General features: G+C 39.0%; 1 protein-coding gene across 2 annotated transcripts in view; it reads left to right on the top strand.

The window, feature by feature from the left end:
- FOXK2 (forkhead box K2) overlaps positions 1 to 17,099 on the top strand; it is a 46,646-nt gene that overhangs the window by 24,899 nt on the left and 4,648 nt on the right. For both annotated transcript variants that reach the window (XM_085298322.1, XM_085298321.1), the window contains exons 2-8: positions 7,188 to 7,382; positions 10,300 to 10,447; positions 10,898 to 11,044; positions 14,001 to 14,194; positions 15,003 to 15,178; positions 16,187 to 16,483; positions 16,757 to 16,966. In XM_085298322.1, the coding sequence (XP_085154448.1) occupies positions 7,188 to 7,382; positions 10,300 to 10,447; positions 10,898 to 11,044; positions 14,001 to 14,194; positions 15,003 to 15,178; positions 16,187 to 16,483; positions 16,757 to 16,966 (1,367 nt within the window). The remainder of the gene's footprint in view (positions 1 to 7,187; positions 7,383 to 10,299; positions 10,448 to 10,897; positions 11,045 to 14,000; positions 14,195 to 15,002; positions 15,179 to 16,186; positions 16,484 to 16,756; positions 16,967 to 17,099) is intronic.

The raw sequence follows: 17,099 nt of genomic DNA, 5'->3' as shown, positions 1-17,099 counted from the left end.
GCAGCTTTATAAGCTGCTTCCCATCGATCGCTGTTTTCCAGCTCTTTTGTGTCTTTCTTTTGCTTAGAGAAAAGCAACGAAGAGCTTGGTTTCTACAGTAACTGCTGCCTACATTCTTGCCTGCAGGCCAATTTCTTTCTCAGTTCCTGCAGCCTGTGCAGGGCTACTGTATTGAATTTCTTTAGTTTCTCTTCCCCCCCCTCCCCATCTTGCTGTTTTAAATATTTTATCCTGTAAGAAAAGAGCAGAGTGCAGTGGGAATTCATGATTTTGATATATGTATTTCTAATTAACTAGAGCCCATTTGCAGTACTCTAGCTTTTTTTGCTTTCTGATCAATACCAATATTTCTAGGGTTGGTAGTTAAAGAAGATTAAGTGACTGACAGCTAGAGCAAGAACCTTTGAAAATTTAGCATAGCGCTTTTGTTAATGCTTATTCTGTAGTGTAATAGTATGGGGGAGGGGGTGGGAGTGACATTAAATTGTTAATAGAATCAATTGCTTTTGCAGTAAAATGTGTTGTAGTTGCACAGTTTAAGCACATGTCTTTTTTGGTCTTGACTTTTAAACGTCCTTTCTGAGAGAAACTGGTAACGTGGGGTTAAGCGTCCATTGCTTCTGGTAATTTTACCTCTTTGAGTGTGAAAGAAGAATTAAACACCCATTTCAAACCAGATCATGTGTTTATTACTTGGTCTGTATTTGATGTTTGGAGCTCGGGCATATTCTCATTACCGTCCGTAATCTCACGGCATCGGATCGTCTTTCGGCACTGACAAGCTCGTTCCAGATCCTTCTGCACATGGGTTAGCACCGTTCCTGTAATGACTACCAGCAGCTCTACAACCTTCTTACGCACTTGCTGAAACATGAGTGGGGAAATGTCTAACAGATCTCTTGCAAGAGAGTCACTCATGCTTCCGACCTTTTACTCCGTAAAAATTGTAAAAGTAAAACTAAGTGCTAGTTTGCCTGCTAGTTTAAAAATCTGTTTTTTGTTGTTATCATTTTTGCCTTCCCTCCTTGCACTCTTGGAGGATGAGGTGATTACAGAGGACGTGTTTCACAGCTGTCCATCCGTAGCCAACAGAAATTGGTAGCGAGGGATGCCGAGAACGAAGGGAAACAGACCTGAGGTCAGGAGTCACTGCCCCTTTTTAAAGGGCGGTTGCTTTGAGAATAACTTTAGAAACATCCTGAGTAGTAATAGCCAAACTTAATTGACTGTAAATTTGTGGCAAACTGGCAAAGTCAAGACTTGGTTTAAAACAGTAGAGGCAGAGAGGAGGATGACTCCGTTCTAAGAGTGTGTGGGTGCAGGTACTTGTAGGAAGCAATGCTGCCTCCCTGCTGGGGCAGTTTCTCACGTTGAAAGCCTTAAAAACTTCCTTTTTAAAAGGTAGTAGAGGAGTTGAGCTTTCTGTTCTTCTAGTTTAAATTCTGGAAGTATGTTTATTTTGATTTTTCTTTTTTCCTAAGAATCGATGGGAAAAAATATGTACTGCTACCACCCATTACCAACCATGTAGAAAGCTTTATAAATGTAACGTGTAACAATTCCTAAAGCTAAAACTTCCAGCTGGCACATATGCCTGTACCTCGTGTAGATGGAAAAGCAGCTATCTTAAAGTGCCCATCAAGAAAGTTCTCTACTTAGGAAAAGAAGAAAACAGTTCATGTGATTACTATTGTAATATCCTGCATCTCCTATTTTCAGAGTATCCATTATAAATTTTTCTGTAGTCTTAGCATTTTTCTTATGGTTGAATTATGGATAGCTTTCTACAGAAAGACTTTTTTTAAATTGGTAATTCTGAGAAAAGACTTTGTAAAGTGATCTCTGAACAGTTATTTCTGTTCAAGACTCAAGGCAATGCTTACTATAAAAATCTGCATAGATATTTTTCAAATAACTTGTATTTTATTAGTAATCATTTAATGCTGAGAGTTTACCAGAGGCTACTCGATATTGTGGCTCTTTGAATAGTATTATAAATCTACCTTCACTGTTAGTATGAAACTCCTTTTTTTTTATTTTTTTTTCCTTTTTTTTTTTTTTTTTTTTTAACAGTGAGGTAATAATAATAAAGATTATCTTAAAATTTTGATTCTGCTGTAAGGCAGTTTAATTCATCTTTGTAATAGATGTCATTTTCGTTGATGCAGTTTAGGTCTAAAGATGATGATCGTCTTCTGGAAACATATTGCAGTATTGACTTACAGCTCGATTAAACCCAAGCCAAAGTCTTTGAAATAAAGTGTGGAAGTGAATAATTTAGTATGCGTATTCTTAGTGTTGAATAATCAGAAACCTTTTGGTGTACAGTTTGGAAGCTGCTCAAGCTAGACAGTGCAACTACGTTTCCTGCAGCGAAGAGTAGGCCGAGCGCAGGAGCCACTTTCACCTTTGTGAGGGAATCACTGCTCTGCTCCAAGGTAACAGAAGCTGCTGCTTTCAGCTATCTCCAAGAGGTGGGGTTGCATCTCTTCTCACTCGTTTCATAGTATTTTTGTGATTGTCATTTTGATCTGTGAGGGGAAGCAGCTCTTCTAAGACACCCCTTTCCTCAGCCTGTAATAGCACAATACATAGACTGTACAAACACTAAATAGTTTACATGTAATTGTATTTTTTTTCCTGAGTTTTTTCTCCAGAGTATTTATAACTGTTTTTATAAGGAGTCATCTTTTAGTCCTTACTTATTTACAAATCTGTCTGAAGTTTCTCAGCTTGCAGAGCTGGAATCCCTGCCATTGCTCCATGGGGACCTGGGATAGGAGACCCAGGTACCTGTAGCAATTTGCAGAGGATACCCAAGTCCTAAACAAGAATTAAGCAGGAAAGAGAAATTAAAAGAAGGGATGAAAGCCATCTATAAAATATTATAAATAAATAAATAAATAAATTTATATGTAAATATAAAAATCTGGAGTAGTTATGGAAGGCCCGTTTCCATGGGAGGGAGGCCATATCTTTAGGTACAGTGATTTCTATTTCTTAGGTCACTAATCAAATAGAGTTGGAGAAGGGGATGTGATTAGCATCATGGTTGTCTGCTATGCTGTCAAAGAAAACCAAAGTTGGAAAAAGGCTGTCTCATGGTACAGGTGTTGTTAGTAACCTTAATTTCTRTTTGAGATGAACGCTTGCATTCAAGGTATTTGAAGCCAAAAGTTGACAAGAAAACAACCTCCAAAAGTCCGATGTGGTGGTTCTTTGGGGTTGCTTTTTAATGTGAAAAGCCGAAGCGTTCCCGGGCTTTCAGTAAACCTAGAGAAGTTTCAAAGCTGTCGTCTTGTTATGCTTTTGGGCTGGTTTGAAACATGGGGGAATCTGTGGAGTTACTGGTGCTGAAATGTCCTGTGAAAAGACCCGAACTGCAGAGTTGCGTCTGCCGTGACTGAGGGACGTCTCAGTATCGAACCCCTCAAACCTTTTTCAATCTAAAATATGGAGGTTCTGATTTGAGAAATGTCAGAGGGCAACTTGTGTCCAGTCTTCTGTCACAGTTTTTGAAGAACAGTTAAAATGGAATAATTCACGGGTTACTGAAGCACTGGCTTTCGTAGTGAGGCTTGGGTGGAGGGAACGGATTTGTTATTTTCATGTTTTTGCTCCTCAGATTGAGAGAGGACTGAATTCCTGGTTTTCAGTCAGTTGATACTTTCATCTAGCAGAATTGCAGGTGTGTAGTTAACTTTCCCCTGCAGTACAGACAGAACTGCTAGAAGGAAAGACAGCAAATATTAGAAATATCAGTGTGACAAATGCAACCAGATTTTGCACATTTTCCCACAGGATTGTTACCTGGCACCTTACAAAATTGCAAAAATTATTACAAAAATAATAAATGGAAATCGGGGCATTCGCACGTTCTGACCAGACGGTGCTCTGTAAGGATAATGTGCCTTCCGCAGAACTGCTACTCTTTTCTTTAAGTGGTAGTAGTGCGTAGGCAGGCAGGTCTCTAGAGAGATAGCAATAGTTCATGTTTCTTGGGAATAGCTTGAAATTATTGATGCTTCTTGTCTGTTTTTCCCCTCTCATCTTTTCCACTAGTTAACCCAGAATTAACTTCTGTGAAAGAAAAAGTAGGATCTTGAGTTGCGTTTTAATTGTCACTTCTGCTGCAGTTTCTTAGCTTGTACGCTGTTTGTCCTCCTTTTTTTCACGCTCTGTAGAAAACACAGAAGTACTCTTCATAATAAACATACGAAATAATTTAAGTAGTGGTGCTGTGATTATTTGTTCCCAAAATGCCTAAAACGATGTTGGTATATCAGTTTAATAGTACTATGTGTTTTCATCACTTTGATGCCCAACAGACGCGCTTTTCATCATGCAACTCTGCATCCAGATGTTCTGTAAACCTCTCTTAGAAATCTGTTTGCTCAGTCTTGAGGGTTCTGTTTGGTTTCTTATCTTGAATGCTGAATGCTGTCTTTTTGGTTGAGCAGAGGAGGTGTGGAGTCATGGATTTCGCTTTTTTTTTTTTTTTTTTTTTTTTTTTTGAAAATGAGTTGTATGGATGCGTGCAACTATTGCAGCTGTCCTGTGGTCGTTCATCATAACATTATTGCAAGCACTTTCAATGGTGAATAAAGTCAGTCTCAGGCTGCCGTAGGTTGACAGTGTGAGCAGGCCTCTGCTTTTTGTGTAGCTCATTGTATGACTCTAAGCAGTTAACGAATGTGCCCAGCGCCGCTTGATGCTGATCAAACTCAAACATGTTCCTCAGTTTGATTTGTGGAAATTGTGTAATAGGTTTGTATTGGTGCAATTCATTCAGCAAATCTGTTGGTTCATTTCCCCCACCCCACCCCTCGAATCCCTTGATGGATGCAGTCTTTCAGCAATGTGGAAATTGGGGTGTTTGCATGTTCTGACCAGACAGTGCTCTGTAAGGATAACGTGCCTTCCAACAGCTCCCTCTTTTCAAGCTCAGTCCATGAAACCACATAAACTAACAGTATCGCCTGGCTTTTTTTTTTTTTTTTTCCCCCTCAGTTATTATACATACCTATACAGAAGGATATTGGTGTACTTGTAGCATACACATTTTCTGTGCTTTTATAGTTCTGGTCCTCATGTTGAAGGCGGGAAGCTCACCATGTTCCTGGCGTAGGACCCTGCAGGCTAGGCAAGACATAGACGCTCCTTTGCCGGTGAGGCTAAAGTTTTATCGGGCTTTTTCTGCATTGCTCTTAAGTTGCAGTAAGTTTTGTCTGAAAGGTATGAAGTTGAATTTGCAGGTTTGGAATAGAGTCATGCAATATGTAGAGCAGAGTGTCCTGAAACCTAAGCTCATCTCCATCAGATGAATGTTACCGCTCAGTTCCTCACAGGGATTTGTATGTGCTTTTTGTGATTAGACCTTCTGCAAAAAAAGAAGTCTTTGGCTACCCTCGCCTTTGCATGTGCTTGAGGAGCAGTGTTGTCGTTATGGGTGATAACCTCAAACATTGAGAAGACGCTTGCTTTTTATTATCAAGATGGCTGAGACCTCTTTCATTCGTTGCTGGAGCAATATAGAGAAAAAAAATACTTCCTACAAGGGGGAAGGAATGAAGTGAGCTGTTGCTGAAGATTAAAAACACTCAGAAATTGGTCTATTTAACTTTCCTGCTGAAGTGCATGTGCTGTTTTCTGGCGTGGATTCTGTTCCTAATTTAGTGCTTTGAGCGTGTCTCAGAAATAGGTCGCCTGTTAAATTCAGACGTAGTCTGTACTGAGAAGGAAGGCTGAGAGCAGAAGGGAAGGTCATGACTGCTGCTTTTTCTTTTTTCTCCATCTTGAGCTTGTAGGAAAAAAAAATAATAATAATCACCGAAACGTGCAGTATGTGTGCCTGGCAAGAAACACAGTGCAAACCACAGGCTGCCACAATTGCGTGTTTAAAAAACACACTTAGCTTAATTTTAAGAAGGAAAAAAAATGCAAGAGTCTTCATGTTTTTAGGGCTACTCTACAGTTGCGTGTTCCTTCCGATTCTTGCCTCWCTTAAAATATATTAATTCAGAGCAGTGATCACTTTTGTTTACACCGCATATCTCGTGCTTATAGCTAAATTTATTCTTGTCCCTGTTCCAGAGTGCCATTGTTGTCTTGCTTTATAAAACTAGATCTGCCTGAAAGAATCACTTTTAACAATATTTTCCAAGATTTGGCTCTAGGTAGCATGCCATTGGCAAGGCTTTGCTCATCATGTGGAAGAGGCATGTAAATGTAACTGTCGGTTTAGTACCAGTGGAGTCTAGCAGCTTAATTAAGAAAGAGGAGGTAGTAAAGTTACCTGAACTGTATTTTTATAGATGCTTTTGTTGAGAGAAAATTAAGCTCCTTTGCTCAATGTATTTACTGAGACGGTATAAATAGCCTGTTCTGTATAATTAGGTTGACTTCTAAATGCTTGTATACAATGATGGGAAAAGGGAAATGTTTGAAGGTGCATTAATTCTATGTTGCAAACTTTTTTAAAAAAATCTGCACATTACTTACTTAATATTCAGATTATCATCAATCTTTAAATTTAATGGGGGAAGTGTAGAAACTGGTTATTTATAAAGACAGGCATTTTATTGGATGCTGACTGTTAAAACTAGAATATATCCAAATGCAGTACTACAACAGCAATATACCCTGTAAATGCTGAGAATTAGGACTGATAAGTGTTTAACTAAATGAATATTTTAAGAAGGGACAAAAAGAGAAGGGAAGGGGGAATCCTTTTAGTTAGACCAGTATGTGATACTGTGTAGGCCTCAGAACTGCAGACAATTATGTTTCTGATTAATTTTGATACTGGGGTACACTAGTTCGTTTGCAAAAGCTGTTCTTTGTTACTAAGCAATGACCTTGTGTCATCTTTTAGGGATAGTTGCAAGACCAGGATGAACCGCAGGGAATTTAGAGACAGTGCATGAAGTATAAACTACACTTGTTTCAAATAAGTACAAGTTGGTTTATATTTCTGTTCCAAATTTTAAAATCACTTATTTGGAGATCTTTGGTCATATCARTTTTTCTGTATGATCTGTAAAATGCAGGTCTGTGCAGCTGATTACCTAAGATACCAGAGCTTTTTGTTTTTAAAGGAGGTTAGGTGACGTGTGCAAGTCATGCAGAAATGGCTACTTTCGGTAAACAAGTCATTTATATATATTCCTTTTTTTTTTTTTTTCCAGCTGTACTTTCAGGTTTCCCAGCACAAACATCAAGATAACGTTCACAGCTCTGTCCAATGAGAAGAGAGAGAAACAGGAGGCTCCAGCGTCCCCGGTGAAGCCCGTGCAACCCCAGATCTCACCCTTAACAATAAACATTCCAGACAACATGGCTCACCTGATCAGCCCTCTCCCTTCTCCCACAGGAACGATCAGGTATTTCAGCGCTGCCTGTTGGGTACAGCGCAACATCTGACTACAGAATGAATCAATTTCAAGTGTTTTGCTCATATATCAACATTTAAGTTGGAGCTCAGAGGAACCACCCTTGGAGAAAATTACTGGTCTTCTACCTAGTGAGATAGTTACGTGAACAACCTTTAATATTCAGATTGAATTTGTTAAAAGTGTAACAAATCCTGTTTGCTCAGGATTCTGACTCCTAGAACTTCAAAGGAAGGTAAATTTTTCTTGCATTCCAGATACTTTAGAAAGTCTTAAAAAAAAAAAAAAAACTTTTTAATGCTTATGGGAATACTTTGAATGAGGTAAATATAAATTGTACTGTTTTGAAGTATTTTGATATCCACTGTCTCCTTAAGTTCATCAACAGAAACCAATATTATTATTAGCAATTATTAGTCATTACAATGGAAAACAAAATGATCTCTTACACCAAAAGGGATTTGTTATTGATTAGTCATTGCTGGAAGTAAATGGAAGTTTTATTGAAAATTATTAAATGTAATACAAGAAGTTCAGTATAGGGAAAACTTTTGCAGGGGAAGTTAATTTGGGTTTGTGACTTGCTATCCTGGTTTATGTTGTAATTGAAGCTGTCATCTGCCTTTCTTTTGGGGGGATCAAAATCACTTAAACATAAGCTAACTGTTCTCACAACTCATAAACTCAGAAACTACTTGACTGAAATTTTTTAAAAATTTTATGTAAAGGCACTGAAAGTTATGTTTCAAAAACTACATACAGACTTTTAAAAGTTTTGTTCCTCTCTCTCACATCCTGTATCTTCACTTGAGTGAAACACTGATCATATGCTTGGGTTCTTTTTTAATGTATTTTTTTTTTAATGAAATTTGAATATAAGGATAATTGACTTTCTTCATGGTTGTCAAGATCTTGATCTCAATACTGTTTAATGAGATCTAYATAAATGGTGGAAATAGAGAGAAAAGAGATCTAGCCTTGTCTGTATAACAGGTTTGCTTTCTTACTTAAATTCAGGGGAAACATATTTTGCCCAAGAAATGACAGAGCAGCTTATAGTGTTTCAGATAATATCATGTATATCGCCACAGTCTTTGCCTCACTATGAATTTTGTAATTCTCTTCAGGGCTTTCATGCACCTGTTGAGCCATAGTTTATTACAAAAAGAAAAAAAAAAGATGACAGTTTTGAATCTATTTTGAGAGCAAAGCTTGACAGTTTCTCTTCAAATCATCCTGTTTTGCAGAAGACTTGTAAACTTGCTTTTATTACTCCGTATGTGTCGCTTTGTCAATATATGCTAAAGTGAGCTCAGTAGGATGTTGTCAGTTGATATGTGAAAACATAGAAGAGCGGTGACCTATATTAAAAAAAAAAATACACAGTTTTGGCTCTAATCAAGGATTCTTCCATGCAACACTTCAGAAAGCCAATGTTTCTTGTATGGTATATCACTAGTAAGAAATCATGGGTGTGGCATTTCTGGTGATGTGAAACTTGAGGTTAGGGTGGGTTTTCTGTTGTTTTATGTTTTTATTTGTGTGTGTATACACACATATATAAAAGCACACACACATATATTTATATATTTATGTGTGTGTGTATATATATATATATATATATATATATATATATAAAAAACCCCAACAATGAAAATTATATAAAAATACACGCACACACTCACACTCTTTAACTTTGCAAGAACATATCCAGGCCAGGCAGCAAGCGAAATTTGGCAGATTTAAATTTCTTAAAGCTTTATTATATAAAGCTGAGTAACATTCTCTAGCTTTATTTTAATATCCACTGACTTTTTAAACCATAAGTGCAAGTGATTGAAAGATTGTCTCCAGAGATAAAGATCAGAGGGCACAGCAGGCTTCACTGCTTTCATTTTTTTGGGGGGGGGGGGGGGGAGGGATTGCTGAAGAAGGAGCTGAAGCTGTTTACATTATAAATTGCTGAGAGATGCAGGTCCTTACAGAGAACTGTCAAAGCTTTTTGGACAAGGGGGCAGACCTCAGGCACTGACTGCCCCTTTCCTGTTGACAAAATGGAAACTGTAGAAGAAAGCCATCTTTGTTCAGCTGTACGTCGTGTGGACTGTAGAAGGCAGGGCAGCAACTATTAGAAAAATGTTGCAGTCTGAACTTAATGTAATTTTAGCTTTGTTTTTGTGTAATGGGTTGCAAAACACCAGGTATCATAATCCACAACTTTTGCTTGTTTGGGAGTAACTTTTACTGTGTAACCATGTATCCCAGTATCTGCTCTGTTGAGTTAATATTGGGTAAAATTAGATGAGTCAATGCTAATGCRTCGTGTTTATAGGTATGTCTGATTTTTATAGATACAAATGTATGTGTCTGTATATGCACACACATGCAAGTGCTTGAAATTGTGTAGTTTTATATTTAAATAGGAAAACTTTTTCTCACGTCTTATAATGTTACTTTTTCTCAAACATGCAAACAGACACAAGGATAGATTATCTTTCTTGAGCAGGCTGAATCTAAGCATATGGCAGAAATTTCATGCAAGATCTGTTTCTTGTTTTAATTGAGTGTCTTAAAATTTGTGATGGTTTAAGTAGTTAAAATGGACTTTCCTGTTGGCAAATTCTGTACAAATGCAATGCAACCTAGTAGATCAGTTAGTCCTTTTCCCTTTGAGGAGGAATGTCTGAGTCTCATTTGACAGGTTTCTTCCTCTAGTGATTTTAATTCCTGTGGATGAGTTAGAATTGCTTTGAAAATGGGATTTATAATAGAAATGGTGACAGATACTTAACTGCAGTCCAGAAGCTCTAGTAGTGGGCTTTTCCACAAAAAAGAACTTTTTGATTACATATAATGTGGTGATATACTGTATAACAAAATAGTAGGATCTTCTTTTTATGCTCTACAGTGCTGCAAATTCCTGCCCGTCTAGCCCCCGTGGTGCAGGCTCTTCAGGGTACAAAATGAGTCGTGTAATACCATCTGACCTACATTTAATGGCTGACAATTCACAGTCAGAAAACGACAAGGAAGCATCGGGTGGAGATAGCCCAAAGGTAAACGTCGTTTGGAATCAAAATCCTAAGTAAAATCTAAAGCGGATGTAATACCTTGGAATTTTGTTTGTCAAACTGTCTGCACGAAGGCATCGTTTGGCATCAAAGACTTTAAAAATAAGATAGAGGGTTCTGTGATTAGATGCGGCATKTCTTTTGCTATTTTCCCCCTTTTGGGCATGGTCTGTATTCGTTTGTAGTAATACAGTTGTTTATAGAGATTTGAAAATTAACATTCTTTAATGTTTGTTTCTGCAGATGTTATGATTATCTTACATTCTGCTAATCAGAAGAGCTAAATTTTATCAGCCGCTTCATCTGTTTCAAGATTTTGAGTGTCCATAGTGCCTTAAATCAAATTAACTGGGTTTTGTAACTTTAATGTACAAAAGGGTGTGTATATCTTTGAAGTTTATTGATGCAGACTTTTTTTTTCCCCCCCTTGTATAGGATGACTCTAAGCCACCTTACTCCTATGCACAGTTAATAGTACAAGCAATTACAATGGCACCTGATAAGCAGCTTACACTAAATGGAATTTATACGCACATAACTAAAAATTATCCATACTACAGGACAGCAGACAAAGGCTGGCAGGTAAATTTGATATCTAGCATGTTTTTTTTTAGTTGTTAGTAATGCTGGTGGCTATAAAGGGTCGTTGACAATATGTGAAACACATAAGTTTATTTTGTGTTTTAGCCTAGCACCCCCTCTTAAATATAAATTGTCATATGAGTGTGTCATTAACATTTGTGTGTTTTTTTTCCTGATTATAAGATCTCCAACAGAGTAGAGAATTTAAATTATTCTATACCTGAAACATTCCTTTATTCATAAAATGATGTTCTCTAAACCTCTAGCAGGGATACAGGCAGACTTTTGTGGAAGAAAAGCACAACTAGTACTGTGGATTTGAATACATATATGCTATCTAGGAATGTAGTTGTGTTCTGTGAGTTACAACTGCGTGCATATGTGTATTCTCATCTTGAGGTAAAATTTAAGATATAAAATGTTACAAGTTCCGATTTATTTGAAAATGGTGGTCTTGACAATGCAGTTCAGAGAAGGAGCAAGCATTTGTTACCCTTGTTACCTTGCGCTCTTTAAGTGCCCTTTTTCTGAGTGCGCAACGTTGGCTATTTGTGAACTTGCTCATTTTTCTGCTGAGTTGGACCAAACCTCAAATTCTGGAAAACATTAATTTCTGCTTTCTTTTTATTTTGAAAGAGACCAACTTCAGTGTTTGCTGGGATGACTAACTGAGCGCAAATCAGTCTGACACACTCTTTCCGGGTGCGTGTTAAAGGCTCAGTGCCTTTGCTGCTGTTTTTAGGCTCGGCAAAGGACAGGAGAGGGCRGTTAGCAGCAGGCCTGGCTGCTTTTCGCGGCGTTCAGACTGCACTGTCCATCATGATGTATCAGTTTCACTGGGTTGCTGCTCGGTACAGTCAGGCTCYGCAGCAGAGGCATGCCCTGAAGTTATTTTCAGGGAAGTAAAATCTGGAGAGCCTGGGGGGAGGGGAAGAGGGAGGAAGTGTTAGTGCTCTGCTCTCTATACGAGTAGAAGACCAAAGAATATAGGCCTCCTTGGTAGAGGAGGAGATCTTAAATATTAATCATGCACTTATTTGTCTTAGGGCCTATATGAAAGTTGAATCACTCTTACAACCATTCCAAGGTTGGCTGGGAAGGTCACTTTTATTAAGTTTTTGCCAATGATTTAGCTAGTTTAGGGACCTGGCTCTAGTATTTAGGAAGTGGCTAGTAGTCTGAATCGCCCCCTTCCCCCTTTCACATGCAAGCAATGCAGAAACCTGGCTGCGGTCATACCAACAGATCTCTTTTATCAGTAGGAACAAGTTTTCAAAATGTTTGTGTGCTTTTTGTTTACTGTCGTGAAATATCTTAAATATCTGCACGTATAATGCTCCTTTACATAAGCATCATGTAACCAAATATATGCACATGGTTTAACACGTAGTTCACAAATTGATCCTTAGATCAGGGTTAGATATTTAGGTGGTAGACACAGGTACACATTATGTCCCGGAATAATTAGCATCTATTCGTAAAAGCAATTGCAAAGGTGAAAATCAGATGCTGTTCACTCACTGGTCATACAGAGTAGTGCTTCACTGCTAACAGGCCTCACTAGCTGTGCTAACTTCTAGGGATCAGGTATTAGATTACAGTTAGGGTAACTTACACGATTGGTGCTTTAAATAGTACTTGAGACTACATATGTGCATTATTCAAAGCATACAGTATGAATATATACACAGTACCCAAATCCTGTACCTCCCTAAGTAGTACTGAGGTGTTTATATCTTTTGTTATGCAAAAGTCTGATTTTGTAGAGGATGTGACTCCTCTCGGTGGACTTATTTGAGCAGGCACTTTTGCATTTACTCTTTTATTCTAGCATATGGAGGAATAAATACAATTCATAAACATGTTCTTGGCATCTTTCTAGTTCTGTTTTGCTTTTTGGCAGGGAAAATCATTTCTGGTTTCATCAGTTTGCATTTAGGCAACCATACATGGTTATCATTGCTTTTAAGTTTTCCAAACTTGCCATCAAGGTCATGAACTCGGATGTTTAAAAAACTGGCCTTGTAAAAAGGAATCGTGTTTTGCTTTTGCTATTTTTGAAGACTTTCTGTTAATATAAAGCTTTTTCTCTACTTCTCTTCCCCTCCCTCCTCACCAGCAATTTCAATGTATATACTTAAACTTACTTTCTTMTGGTTCAGTGATAACACTCAGAAAGATTTTGGATTTATGCATTTGGAAAAAAAGGATGTGCACAAAGCCAAGTGTAGGTACAGCCACTTGCTTTAGAGTGCTGGTGGTTTTCTGCATCTCTGCCAAAGAGTTTTGTGTGTTACAGCAAAACGAGGATAAAGTGAAGCGCAAGCTAGAGCAGAGTAGGAAGGTCTCGCTGAAGAGCTGTATTAGGACCTGCTGCCATATATTGTTTTTCTAGATGCACTAAATCCTCAGTGTCTTTGAGACAGGCTGGACCGTGGGTGAATCCTGACAGTCCAGCTGCGTTTGGAACTCCTGTAATTTCACCTTTTCTTCATGTATTGTGGAGCTGTAACAGAGGATTATTGTGCAAAGTTGCAATCAGAATATGCTGTCTTTTAGTAGCCCTCTCGGAACGATCTGAYGTTTTCTTTGACACCTGGGGAAGGGTGGTATTACAAGGACTGCTAATTCTTCAGTTTTTACACTGCTTTATGCTCAAATATGGGTAGTGTTCTAACAGATTGTTGCAATCACCATGTTTCTCGCTAGAGAATTAAACGGGACTCCTGTTACTACCGTGTTAGCATACTGTTGTTTAATTGCTGGGAAAGACTGGAAAAATGCAAGAGGCTTTTCTTGGGGTTTATGGCACTGCCTTTGTAGTGCTTGAGCCCTGTTGCATTAAGGAATGAAAAGAGCTGAACCCCGAGTCTCCTACGGCACAAACTGCTGTGGTAGGCCACATTCTGACTTGAAAAAGTTATATGAATTCTACATATTTTTTTATGTTCCATAGAATTCAATACGTCACAATCTCTCTCTGAATCGTTATTTCATCAAAGTACCGCGTTCCCAGGAAGAACCAGGCAAAGGCTCATTCTGGAGGATAGACCCTGCCTCTGAAAGCAAATTAATAGAGCAGGCTTTTAGGAAAAGGCGGCCTAGGGGAGTACCTTGCTTTAGAACCCCTCTGGGACCACTCTCTTCTAGGTAAGGAAAAACAGATGAACACAAAGACTATGGCTGTTGTTTAATCTCCAGGCTGATACAGACTTGATAGTTTTGGGTACAGTTGCAAGTTTAGTCGTGTAATTTTGTCCAGGCTCGGTATTTGAATTCTGTATGATTAACAAGGAGGCTGCCCCATACGCTAGGCTTGTTTTTATTGCTTGAGTTTTGTGTTAATGAACTGACTCAATTTGCATAAGTAATTGTCCAAATGTTAACGTAAGCAAGGCTTGCTCTACCTTTCTTTTTTTCTTTCCCCCCCGAATTAATTATTTTAGTTTCTAACTGCCATCTACTGCATTTTAAAACAGTTTTCAAAGAATGTTACCAAATATCAGCTACCTTTTTATTAAACTTAGAAATGACAAGTATGTATTTTGCTTGATAATGTTTAAGCGGTATTTGCGATGGGGAAATAACATAGGTTTTAATTGTTCACCATGTAGAGTTATAGCCTTCCTGCTGGTGCAGATTTGTTTTTGACTTGCCCTTTAGGCTGCGATTTGCTCATCGTTCTTCCCCACCAGAAGAAACGTTTGTAATGTTTCACAGATTGCTTAGACAGTCTCCCCAAGAAAGCATCYATCCCGTTAACTGGAGCTGAAGTTKGCTTTTAAACTCGGTTCTTGGGCAACAGAAATTGTATCGATGAGTACAACTGCACTTGCCAGAAGGCAAAGGTGCCCCCCTGCGGGCAGCGCGTGGGACGGGCACTTTAGAGCAAGGTCACTCTTCTTTCACAGTGCGGGAGTTAACACACATCAGCTGCTGCTTTTCTTTTCAAATGCAGAAGTGCCCCAGCCTCTCCTAATCACTCAGGAGTGTTGTCCGCACACTCCAGTGGAGTCCAGACCCCCGAGAGCCTGTCCAGGGAAGGATCTCCAGTCCCAATGGAGCCTGAGCCTAGTGCTATCCAGCCAAAACTAGCAGTCATACAAGAAGCACGATTTGCACAGAGTGCCCCAGGTGAGAAGTCCCGGAAGAAGCATTCAGGGGTTGGAGGTGGGAGAGGGCTAATATGGTGAAGGTACCAAGACTTCATGCGTACACCAAAACGCCTGTAAATACTTAACATTTAGCACAAAACATTGAGAAACATGGAACCGTGCCCAGTAAATAGTGTCTGTGGACGTGCAGGTTTTATTATCTACGTGTTTGCTACAAAGCAGAGACTGTACTTCTGTCCTGGGTAGGACTGTGTGGTCTTGTAACAGTTGTCACATCCTTTGGAAATGGACTCTTTTGGGTTTAGAAAAAACAAATTAACGTTAGGGCATGTGTTACAGGAGTAAGCAAATGTCTTGTTTAACAGGAGTATGTATTGTTTCATCCTTTCCAAGCTGGGAATGAAAAGAATTGAAAGGCTAAAGGGGGAAAGAATGAATCTGTATGGGAATGAAAAGAATTGAAAGGCTGAAGGGGGAAAGAATGAATCTGTATGAGAAGAATTTTCCTAAGTGGGGAAGAGGGGCTAATGGGAAAGGGAATTCTTTGTTTGCTCGCTTTAGCTGGGTTTTTTTTCCCCCATCCGTTTTCTAGTGATATTGCCCAAAGAATTGTAGGGACCATCTCTATTTCCAGAGTTTTCTGCAGCAAAGATAAACAGGGTCAGCAGTGGTGATGACCAGGCTTTCCTGGCCTTGGAAGCCGCAAGGTGGACCATGGCATGCTCCATCCATCCAGGCTCCACCAAACACCTGAAGCACACCTTAGTTTTCATCTGCGAAAAGGAGTTTTGCAGGGGGGCAGTGGCATACAGGTGTTACTGTGCTAATACAGCGTTTATTGTAAAAATGTGGCAGTGAATAGCTATGCATCCTAATCTTTATTGTCCAGCTTTACCTTTGGGGCCATTGAGGCATTAGTCAAGGAGGTTGTTAATCCTCTGAGGCTTTAGTGTTAAGCTTGAAAGAATGACTATCTTCACAGAAATCATTCGAATTGGCAGTCTAATCTTAATCATTTTCTTGATAGGATCACCTCTATCTAGCCAACCAGTTTTAATTACTGTACAACGGCAGCTACCACAAACTATTAAACCCGTCACCTACACTGTTGCAACTCCTGTGACGACGACAACATCCCAGCAGCCTGTAGTTCAGACAGTTCATGTTGTTCACCAGATACCAGCTGTGTCTGTCACAAACGTGACTGGATTAGCACCAGCAAACACTTACACTGTAGCTGGACAGGCGGTAGTCACGCAAGCTGCAATGGTAACCCAGCCCAAGGTAGAACCTCAAGAGAATGGAGACCACAAGGAAGTAAAAGGTGAGAGCATGTGGGGTGTGCTGTTTCGGTTGCTCTGTATACCCAAGGATTAGTGTTCAAAAGGTGCTTCAAGATGAACAGTTGAAATGCTTGACTGAACTGAAGATTCTGGGTAGTTTCTCAGGTTTTTGCATCGTAAATTCTCAGATATGTTGAGGCTAGTAATAAGGCAGAATACTTGTTTCATTGAAGATCTGATTTGATTAAAATCAAGTGGTTTTTGGTTTTTAACACTTTCTTTTTTGAACAGTGTTTTATCTTCTGTTTTTTCAGTTAAAGTGGAGCCTATACCTGCTATTAGTCATGCTGCAATAGGAGCTGCTAGCCGTATCATTCAGACATCTCAGCCCACACCCTTACAGACAGTTACTATAGTGCAACAGGCACCTCTAGGTCAACACCAGCTACCAATAAAAACTGTAACACAGAATGGAACGCACATAGTACCTATCACCACTGCGATACAAGGACAAGGCAACGCTGGTGCGTATTGTATCAAAACGTTCTCTTGCTTTGTAAGTGTTAAAACTTCCCCAAGTGGGCAGTACTGAATGCTTTTGAATTCTATTCTGGGTCTTTTTTAGTTAAACTATCTGAGTTGTACAAAAAAAAAAAA

This window comes from Rhea americana, unplaced genomic scaffold (genome assembly GCF_003343005.1).
Source record: "Rhea americana isolate MKP2758 unplaced genomic scaffold, rheAme1 scaffold_138, whole genome shotgun sequence".
NCBI lineage: Eukaryota > Metazoa > Chordata > Aves > Rheiformes > Rheidae > Rhea > Rhea americana.
This window is presented reverse-complemented; position numbering and strand designations above follow the sequence as displayed.